General features: G+C 37.9%; 3 protein-coding genes across 3 annotated transcripts; 2 read left to right on the top strand and 1 right to left on the bottom strand.

Moving 5' to 3' along the window:
• The first annotated feature begins 321 nt into the window (after window positions 1-321).
• Window positions 322-2,729, top strand: LOC140764908 (uncharacterized). The gene is made up of 2 exons (XM_073103756.1): window positions 322-1,257; window positions 2,157-2,729. The coding sequence occupies exons 1-2, from the start codon at window positions 502-504 to the stop codon at window positions 2,358-2,360; spliced, it is 960 nt and encodes a 319-aa protein (XP_072959857.1). The 5' UTR covers window positions 322-501; the 3' UTR covers window positions 2,361-2,729.
• Window positions 2,730-2,873: 144 nt separating this feature from the next.
• LOC140764909 (uncharacterized protein At5g01610-like) lies at window positions 2,874-5,771 on the bottom strand. The gene is made up of 3 exons (XM_073103757.1): window positions 5,557-5,771; window positions 4,931-4,985; window positions 2,874-3,470 (listed from the first exon to the last, which is right to left on the bottom strand). Exons 1-3 carry the CDS (start codon window positions 5,641-5,643, stop codon window positions 3,100-3,102), a joined length of 513 nt encoding a protein of 170 aa, XP_072959858.1. The 5' UTR covers window positions 5,644-5,771; the 3' UTR covers window positions 2,874-3,099.
• Window positions 5,772-6,968: 1,197 nt separating this feature from the next.
• LOC140765162 (small ribosomal subunit protein eS7) lies at window positions 6,969-10,067 on the top strand. The gene is made up of 6 exons (XM_073104107.1): window positions 6,969-7,091; window positions 7,894-7,991; window positions 8,068-8,141; window positions 8,234-8,357; window positions 8,979-9,161; window positions 9,759-10,067. Exons 2-6 carry the CDS (start codon window positions 7,917-7,919, stop codon window positions 9,879-9,881), a joined length of 579 nt encoding a protein of 192 aa, XP_072960208.1. The 5' UTR covers window positions 6,969-7,091; window positions 7,894-7,916; the 3' UTR covers window positions 9,882-10,067.
• Window positions 10,068-10,641: the final 574 nt, after the last annotated feature.

The following is a 10,641-nucleotide window of genomic DNA, read 5'->3' as shown; positions in this document are numbered from 1 at the left end:
GTTTTCTGTACGTGGCAGGCTCTGACAGGCATAAGATTCAGTATCGTTATAGCACGGAGGATACTACTACGTGCATCTTGGCACGTAGAGAATCCTTTTCCTCCTAACCGCCTTTCCCTGCCACAAGAAAGAAGATTCCAACCAAATCTTAAGCGGCAACGGGCATCTCCTTCCCGTTCTCTCTTTGCTCCGCAGACGCAACAACAACGATATAAGTAATAAGAGACCAAATCGTCACTAGTCGAAGCCAGCCAAAGCCCAAAAACAAACAAACAAACCCAAAAGCTAAATATAGAAAGAGAAATCTATAGAGAGATAGAGATAGAGATATAGATAGAAAACACCATCCACCACCACTCTAAGATGCCTTGCCTCTCAGTCTCCGATGTGACTCTTTGTTCCAAATCCCTCCCTAAATTATTACATGGCGACAACTCCTCCTCTTCTTATCCCCTCGAACTCTAACCTTAATACCATACCTCGAAACTTACCGTCTCAACCATGGCCGATGCGTCCCCAAAGTACCGCACTCCGCCAACTGACCTCCTCCCCGCCGCAGCTGTCGCCAGCGATCTCGTCGTTACCGCCCATGATGGCCTCCCCTTCTGGCAATACATGGCTGCCGGCTCCGTCGCTGGCGTCGTCGAACACACCGCTATGTTCCCTGTTGACACCGTCAAGACCCGCATCCAAGCTGGCGTCGGAGCCGGGCGGTGCCAATTCTCCCTCGCTGGCGTCCTCCGCGCGGAGGGGTTCCTCGGCCTCTACCGAGGACTCGGAGCTATGGGGCTTGGTGCGGGCCCTGCCCACGCCGTCTACTTCTCCGTTTATGAGATCTCCAAGGAGTTCCTCTCCGGCGGAAACACTAACAACCCGGCCGTTCACGCCGCCTCCGGGGTGGTCGCCACCGTGGCGAGTGACGCCGTGTTCACGCCCATGGACACTGTGAAGCAGCGGTTGCAACTTAGGAATAGTCCTTACAATGGAGTGGTTGATTGCATCGGGAGAGTAGTTAGGGAGGAGGGGTTTGGGGCGCTCTATGCTTCGTATAGGACCACTGTGCTGATGAATGCGCCGTTCACGGCGGTGCATTTCGCGACATATGAGGCGGTGAAGAGAGGGTTGGTGAAGATATCACCGGATAGTGTGGATGATGAGAGGCTCGTGGTGCATGCGACGGCAGGGGCTGCCGCCGGTGCGTTGGCGGCTGCAGTGACCACCCCGCTTGATGTCGCTAAGACCCAGTTGCAATGCCAGGTAAAGGTTTTCAGTAGTTTTATCGGTTCGCTCATTTAAAATTTGGATTTTTATTCGTTTTCTTATCTTGTCTCTATGCATCAATTAATGTTGCTGAATGATAGTGCTGTTGTCTAAACATGTGAGTGATCCCTGACATTGATCTATGGAATCACTTAAGTATTCTTAGATGAACTTTAAGGAGTGCGTATGTAAAGGAATTGGAAGACTATTCTCTTCAAGGATTGATATTATATTTGTGATCCAAGCGACAATAGCTGGTGACACTAAAAGTTTGTCTTTTCCCCTTGATATCTAAGATCTTCAGAAATACTTCGATAATAAATTCAATTTAAATGATCTATCATCTACATGACAAATACTTGGATGATTTTTAAAATCCCTTTTCATATTGTAGTTTCTGAAAAAGTCTGACACCTGTATATTGTTGTTTAACATATAAGTGCTTGAAATAGGCCTGTCGAATTAGGTGTTTTCTTGTTATTGTTCAAGATCTTAGTTGTGGAATACTTTTTTAAGTAGCTCAAGTACTGAAGTTATGCTTCTAGGAACATATAGTTGACCTATTGATTTGAAAAGAAAGTTGTGCTTCTATATTCATTATGTGGAGCAAAAACTGAAACACCAAAAATTTTCAGTTATCAGTGAAGAGACTCCCCTCTAATTGGAATACTTGTATACATTCCACATCCAACTAGATATTGGAGTCATCCTGTTAGGATTTTTTTCCCCTTTATTTTGTGTTTGTTAGCCATGTCGACGCAAGTATATTTGAGCTATGCTCCACTCGTATGCCTGAAATATCTTCTGATTGTTTGTGTAGTGCAAATGAATTTCAATTTCCTTTCCTTTAATTTTATTTTTTCTAAACTTCTATGGGCACTCTATAATTTTTGCAGGGTGTATGTGGCTGTGACAGATTTTCTAGCAGCTCTATCAGAGAGGTTATGCCAGCCATTATAAAGCGTGATGGATATGGTGGACTAATGAGGGGGTGGAAGCCCAGGATGCTGTTCCATGCTCCAGCTGCTGCCATTTGTTGGTCCACCTATGAAGCATCCAAGACCTTTTTCCAAAGGCTGAATGATAAGAAAGTGACCTGAGACTTCTTGCAGAAGCTATGTTACTCTCTTCTTCTCTCCTTGTAGATGTGATTCCAAACCCACCAATGTGCCTTCTGGTTCAATCAAAAGAAGCAGTTTGCTGCTGCTGCTGCTGCGCCAAACGCAGCCAATGTGGAGCAGGTCGGCATCTACTTGGAGAATATTGTTTTACTTGTATTATTTCTTCTTATCAGATAATAAATCCAAATAATATTAAATAGGGGCCAAATCTTGTTGAATAAATCGTTCAGCATGAATATTCATGCCCAAGGTTGGTGTATCATCGAGCTGTACATGTTATTTTGAAGGCATCTGCTCGATATTGGTGTATATAGTGGGTGAAAATATATAATTTTCTTTGAAGGTCCACTGATTATATAAATGCTGTGATATTTTGTAAGAAAGATTGAAGCTTATGGATGATTCAAAACCAGGACCACAGTATCTACAGAGTAGAGCCAGACATTGGAAAATTAGGAAAAGAGTACAGAATTATTTTTAATGCACATCGAGTAAACTGAATATAGAACTAGCACAAATTTCACTTGCTAGAGTCATCAGGACTCGGTTATCAAATTCTTCTGATACAAGCTGCACGCTATTATAACCAACATTTAAGTTAAAAAGCTTCTTAACAAGTAATGAATGTAGATCTCAAGGACGAAACTGGTATTCACAAACTTGACATGGATAATTAAGATGGCCAGTTGTGATTTTGACACAACATCCTAGTAAAACCCTAGAACTTCTCAATGCCGATACCATCTCTGAGGACCTCATATGCATCTCGGCTCCTGGTTTTCTTCATCCCAGTAGAAAAGTGGACCTTTGATCCTTCTGTCTTGACGCAAGTAACTTTTGACCAAACCAAGACCTTGGTCTTTATGCCTTCAATATCAGCAAGTTTTCCCTTCTCTAGATATCCAGTCACGGTGGTGAAGAACCGCAGTACTGAGGAATCCTTGTAACCTACCTCGCAAACAGAGGGTATGTACACAATAAGTTTCCCTGTTTCTTCGTTGAACTCATAATTGGTGGCGTCTCGTGGGAAAAGGCCCGCCGGCAAGTCATACTCCCGCAATAGATCAGGTAACGGTTTCTGCATCTTTCCTGGGATTGAAAAAAAAAAAAAAAATCCAGAGGTGTGTAAAATTAACCATGGTCTGAAATTTGATAATTAAAAATCTCAATATAGAGGTATTATATATCAATAAGACAAATTAGTATGATTTCAGGTACAAGTAATTATAAACCTCTGCTTCAAATGAAAGTTCACTTCTTGATGCTGTATTGCTGTTATCAGGCAACAGATACAGGATCAGCAGAAAGTTGAATAACCTCATATCTTGAAGTTTAACTAATATCTACGTCGCTGAGAAATAGGTCTGAAACAGCAACCAGAGATCTTTAGAGAAATGACATTTTTAAAGAGCTATACTCAGATATTTTAGGACAACCTATTTCATATTGGAAATAAAATGGCACAGTTGGTGTGGATCTTGATAGGGAGTCTCTTTAGTCCTGGCACAAGGCATGTGCCCACTACACCAACACAGCAATCCAAGCTGATCAGCTCCAGTATATGAACAATGACGTTATTCAATTGCTAACCACCCACCAGGGATGGCAGGAATCAAGCAAAAAAGAAAATATGATTGTATGAACCTTTCAAAATGGCTACAGTGTACACTCCCTACCTGCATTGTAAGATTAATTGTATAGAATACAAAGCACAAATTACTGGAAGGTGCATTGCATTATGATGTGAGTTCCTCATGTGATGATAGTAGAAATAAAGAGAAAATGATTAAACCAAAACAATTAATGAACCAACAAATACATCAGCCTTGAGAAAAACTTTGATCTGCAATACAATGTAGCAGAAGAAGAATGAACCGACAAATACATTAGCCTTGACAAAAACTTTGATCTGCAATACAATGTAGCAGAAGAATGAACCAACAAATACATTAACCTTGACAAAAACTTTGATCTGCAATACAATATAGCAGAAGAAAGTAATGCTTGTATGGACAAGTCCTGTAGAACAACATGAAATCATCACCCTCTTGGGTGATGAAGCTGCTTTTTGTTAAACAGGACACATGAGTTGAGGATATTACCGTTTGCATCATAAAGAAGGCTTAGCCTCTTTTGCCATTCATAGATATTGTGTCATTCTTTTAACATAAGCTTTTCTACAGTCTTTTCCACAGCATCCGCCAGTGGCATTGATTAATAGGCAGTTTAAGTATGTCCAGAAATAAGTACATACAAAAGACTAGAAAAACCCTACAGGTCAGATATAATATAAAAAATAGAATAACAGAATTAAGAAGTAGGTGAAGCAACGTAACAAGAATAAAGGCTATCCAAAGTGGAGGCCTGTGGTGTATAACTCTGCTTTGCCTAACACAAGGATATTGGGATTTTTTGCTCGGTTTAGGATACTCTTAAATACAAAGCATTTTTAGCACTGAAAAGTAAATTATTTCAAGCAAATCCAAAAAGAAGATAAATAATCCCACTAAATAATACCAAAGGAGAAAGTCCATGGAAAGACAATTTACCTTTGATTTTGTTGACAAACCATTTTGCTCCCCCTTCAATGCTGGTAGAGAGTGACTGAATTCATAATGCAAAAGCTGGCATTAGTACAAGAAAAAGGAATATTGATTACTTTCTTTATGCAAACTAACACATGCAAAAAGACTACCATTCTGACAAGTGCATTTCAATCGTGTACGTTATCCAATAATTCTGAACAATCCTAAGAGTGTTTGTGACATCTGACTAACGCAAAAATTGATTTCAGAGAGGAAACGAGATGCCACGTGAATAGAAAATATCGTGGCAAGCAATACATGTTCAAGCTCTAAAAGTCACCGAGTAAATTGTTCATGTGGTGGGGAAAAAGCACATCAAGTGAATACAAGAATCTGAGAACTTTGTTAGCAGAATAGCAAAACCAACTCACAATGAAACTAGGATAACAAGAATCAGATGCAATTTTTACGATCAAACCCTAAATCCCAAAATTCCAAACTCAAACGTCATTCCACCCCTTTCTCCTGTAACAATCGATTTATACCATTGCCAGCCTTGAATGCTAAGATATTAAGAGATCTAATCCGAGAAAATGACGAATGATGCGGATTCCAATGGAAAAGAACAACGAAGAATCCCACGAGCTTACATTAATGTCATCGCCGACGGAGGAGATCTCCTTGTTGGCCTTCTGACTGAACCAGTAGGATCCCACCTTATTCAATATCTGATCCATCTCTTTCTTCTGCTACCACGCTATCGATTCGTCGCTCGATCGAACCTATTCGGAGGTCAAAACCGCCTTTCCCTTCTCTTCTCGCCCGCCCGGAAAAAGAGCGTAGAAGAGAGAGCGAGAGGCAGACGTGCTATGGTCCTGTCGATAACGCGCCCACGACCAATAAGGAAACCAGACCCTGCTGCGGGCCCACCGTATTTTTCTTTTTCTTTTTCTTTTTCTTTTTTAACGAGAGTAATAATACGGATTAACTTTAATTCTCAAAAATAGAAGTTAAAAAGAAAAAGTATATCAATTTTTGATAGGTAAGAAAGTTATTTTTTTATTTATCTTTTATAATTAAATATTAAAAGTAGATAAATTTTTTTAATTAATTATTTTTCTTGTCACTTTCTATGGACCAGACACACTTCGTAAATATATATAAAAAAAAGACTATGATTATGAGTCAATGATAAAAAAAAATATAAGTAAGGTTAAACTCAATTAAGATTCATATGTATCTAGATAATATTTAATTTTTTAATTATTTCAAGGCCCATAAATTAAACAGATTAGATAAAGAGTCAATTCTCCTTATATATAAAGCTACCTAGACCTCAAAGCGAGCATGTGAGATAATTAGCTAGACAATTAGGCCAATCATTTTATTAAACAAGCCACATGATCTTCTAAGTTACTCCACCACTCTAAGCCTGAGTGGTACTACTTAGCCAAATCAATTCATTAAACTCAGGTACAAACAAATAGCAATTTCCATATGCTCAAACTAGGGCTCGACCCCATGACCTCTTGTCATAGGGTAGTACCAATCAATCTATATCTATCATTTGTGTTACATATTATTGGTCATCGGCTAGGTTTATAAGGTGTTTGACACCCCTGGATGTACCATTACATGCAGAAGTGGCCCAAGGAAATTGTAATTTGTATGGAGATCGATTGGAATTAAAAGGAAAACAAAAGGAGTGCATAAAATAATAAAGGAAATGTTTTGTCAATTAACTATTATACGATCGTAGGACACTTGTCAATTAAAGCACAATGAACTTGTTTTGAAGAAAAAATAAAGCAAATTGATTCGATTAAGCCTATTTCGATGAAAAGTTTTGTCAATTAATTCACAACGAACTAGTTCTGAAGGAAAAATATAAAGCAAAGTGATTTGATTAACGCCTATTTCAATCAATTTCGACGCTATGACTAAGCCAGCCGGTTCAGACGGGCGCCAATCCAATCCTTTTCCAATTCGAATTCGCATCTCACCGTCCAGTAATAATGTCCTAATCTTAAAGTCAGGGGTATCCGTTCAACAGGGGTAAAAGCGGTATTCCAGCGAAAACCCTAAGATAAAACAGAGGTTTTGGCTCGAAGGTAGCAAACCCTAGGCGGCGGTGCTATCTTCGTCGTCGTCCCCTCGCGCTCATTTGCACCCTCTTGCTCCCAAGGTAACTCCATCCCCAGATCTAGGGTTAGTGTATCAACTGAAATTTCTTGCATCCTTTGGTTTCCTCCTTTTGTTTGGCATCAATGTTTAGCATGAATCTATCTCTTGTTGTATTAGTTTTTAGATTTGCAGTGTCTTTTGCTACCTGTATGTTTTGTTTTTGAATCTAAATTTCGTTTATTGTTTGGATTCGAAAGATTGTTGTCCATAGAAATGTTATGGGATTATTACATATTGGTATAATGACGGAAAAAATCTTTTTTTTTTCCCTTCCTGTTACTAACTATTGTTGTCGCATTAATTGTTGGAGAGATTTCCGTTTATACATTTTGATCAAATTTTAAGCACCTGTAATTTTTTAATGTTTTGTATTACCGGAATATAATTCATGGAAACAGAACGTTTATGGTGCATTCTTTTCGTTTGCTAGTGAGGATCATAGTTATGCTTTTTTTTTCCCTACGGTGGTATTTTATATCAACAAGTAACAATGTAATGGCCATGTTTGAAAATAAAGTATGATGAGAGAATCAGCTTTTGGACCGAGGAAACTTGTTTGGTTGCTAGTTCTTTTATTACTGTGAACTTTCATGATAATTTCCTCAGTAAATGTTATCATTTTTGCTAATCTGCTCTTCACATTTGTATTGGTTCAGTATTTCTTATTGATTTTGTTTGATGGTTCTCAAATTAATCCTTTTAATCAATTTGTTTCAACTTGTTTTTGTTCAAATCTTTTGAGGTACTATTCTTTTATGTCATTCTCATTTTCTTTTACTAAGTTCTCTCTGTCACCTAATTAGGTTTGACTCGTAAACCAACCAGAATGTTTACTGCAAGGAAGAAAATCCAGAAGGATAAGGGCCTTGAGCCAACTGAATTTGAGGAGACTGTTGCTCAGGTTTTCTTCCAGCACCTGACCTGGTCTCTAGGTTCCCCTAGATTTAATTGTTGGAGTCTAATAGTTTATTCCGTAGGCATTCTTTGATTTGGAGAATGGTAACCAAGAGATAAAGAGTGATTTAAAGGACCTTTACATCAACTCGGCAATGTAAGAGTGTCTTCGGATGTCTCATTTCTTCTGTTTGCAGTTTAATATGAATACTCACCTTGTAATATATGACTTCTTTTCATTTGGTGCAGTCAAATGGATGTAGCTGGCAACAGGAAGGCTGTTGTTGTTCATTTTCCCTACAGGCTTCGGAAGGCCTTTAGAAAGATTCATGTAAGGCTTGTGAGGGAGCTGGAGAAGAAGTTCAGTGGGAAGGTAAGTCTAGTCTACCTTTCATATTTTGCACACTTATAAGCAGAATCAATGATAACCGAATGAAGTTGCTGTTATTGGAACTCTAGCATGAAGCTTCAAGTTAGGTATAATCTGCAATTCATAAGGGTGGTTGAAACTCATTTAGATTGTATTTTTCTTTGGACACATAAGTGTTTTATCAACATATCGTCTTTCACAGTATCTATCTCTAGATTACCTAAGGCAGATCAGTAATTGTCTTTCATGATAGTAGCCTGATAAATGTCCTGTTGGGTAAATGTTTTGGATCTTTGTCTTGCAATTGAACTCTACCAGATAGTAGATCTGCATATTTAAACATGCTACATTGATGTTGAACCTTTAGAAGCAGTCAGATTATGAAGTTGTGCTTTTTTGGTATTTCTTGATACTTCGAATGCATAGCTAACTATTTCATGGAACTGGGACATTTACATTATATCTAAATACAAATTTAATGACCTAAAATATTTGAATAGGTCGCAACTTGCTAGTATTTTGTTTTCCTGGGCGCCCTTTATAGTTATGCTGATTCAAATACACACTGGCAAAATACATAAATAGCTGATCTCTACTACTGTTTATGTTTGCCTCCCTTTTCAGGATGTGATTCTCATTTCCACTCGGAGGATATTGAGGCCACCTAAGAAAGGTTCGGCTGTTGTGCGCCCTCGAAGCCGCACTCTCACTGCGGTTCATGATGGCATATTGGAGGATGTTGTTTATCCTGCAGAGATTGTTGGAAAGCGTGTAAGATATCATCTGGATGGATCAAAGATCATCAAGGTTAGCTCTTCTACTGTGATTGTGTTACTTACAGCTCTGGTATGAGTATTGCATCTCATCTCCTATTTATGCCTTGGGTAGCCCATCTATTCTGAATGTCTAAAGTTCATCATCAGTATAACATCAGCATGTGGTTGCTTTTCACCAGTGAGACCTGTAATAGCATTTCTCTATGGATCTATGATATCTATTAAAATAGAAATGATAAATACATGGGAATTCAGTGCTTCATCTCTTCGCATCTAGGAAGTATGAAACTTCCACATGCAAGCCATTTGTCTATGGAGAACAGTCTTCGCAACCTTCTTCTCTGTTTCTCACCCAGTTCGTTTACCATAGAGCTTTTATGATGTGATTTCTGCAGATCTTGTAGTGATATTTTAATGACAAAATTCAAGTTAGCCTTGTGGGCTCCTAACATATATTCTTCAGAGTTTCTTTATGGAAAATTGTATCTTTGAAGATATCTTGGTGTCACATTCAAGTTACTAATTTGTCTTGTCTTGCACTTAATATTAATCCATAAGAAGCATATTCGTGACTGTTGAGTAAATATTGGACTGACATAATATGCCTTACCTTTTACCACTGCAACAGATATTTTTGGACCCAAAGGAGCGCAACAATACTGAATACAAGTTGGAAACATTCACAGGAGTCTACCGCAGGCTCTGCGGGAAAGATGTGGTTTTCGAGTTCCCTGTGACCGAGAGCGCATGAAGATGTTTTTCTGTTCAGTGAAACCAGGGCTTTTCTTTGATGAAGCAGCGTTTGATTTTGCTGTCTTTTGAAGAACTGGAAATTTTGACGATATTTTGTTTAGTTTTAGTCTATGCCTGTGCTAGTCCGGAAATAGCATTCTGCCATTTTCAATTTAATGAATAGGTTTTTATATACCGCTGTCAATGGAACATCTATTTTTTACTTCCTTGGCACCTTTAATTTCACTATCGATGAGGATAAGATAAGAGGCCGCTTTCCCTTCTAAGTGAGGAATTGCTGCTACATCTCTATTTTCTTTTAATCGTTTATATTTTCCAACAAGCATTATGCTGGTAGTTTACATGGTTTTAGTGATTACTACAATAGACTATAGTTGCATTTTATCTTTGAACAAATAAAATTTATATTTTATTTATTTTGTATTTATATTTCGTTTTTAAAGATTGCATATATTCCGTCTTTTCTTTTTATTTTCTTATGGTTTTTTAACGCTCCGATTTAATTTGGACGGTTTTAATAAAAAAAAATATTTTATTGTAAAATATTGAATAATTTTTAAATATTTAAATTACTTATATATTTTCTTTTCTTTTCTTTTTTCATCATCCCTCAGGTGAAGTAGGTGCTAAATAAAAATGATATAAAAAAAAAGTCGGATTATAAAATACTAGAATGTGAATATAAAATATAAGATGTTATTTGTAAAAAAGTTAATTTAAATAAATAAAATTATGCAAAAAGGGGTGTGATAATTTGA

Source organism: Typha angustifolia, chromosome 8 (genome assembly GCF_048772165.1).
Source record: "Typha angustifolia cultivar Huaian chromosome 8, ASM4877216v1, whole genome shotgun sequence".
Classification (NCBI taxonomy): domain Eukaryota; kingdom Viridiplantae; phylum Streptophyta; class Magnoliopsida; order Poales; family Typhaceae; genus Typha; species Typha angustifolia.
Note: the sequence above shows the minus strand (reverse complement) of the source record. Positions and strands in the feature narration are given on the sequence as shown.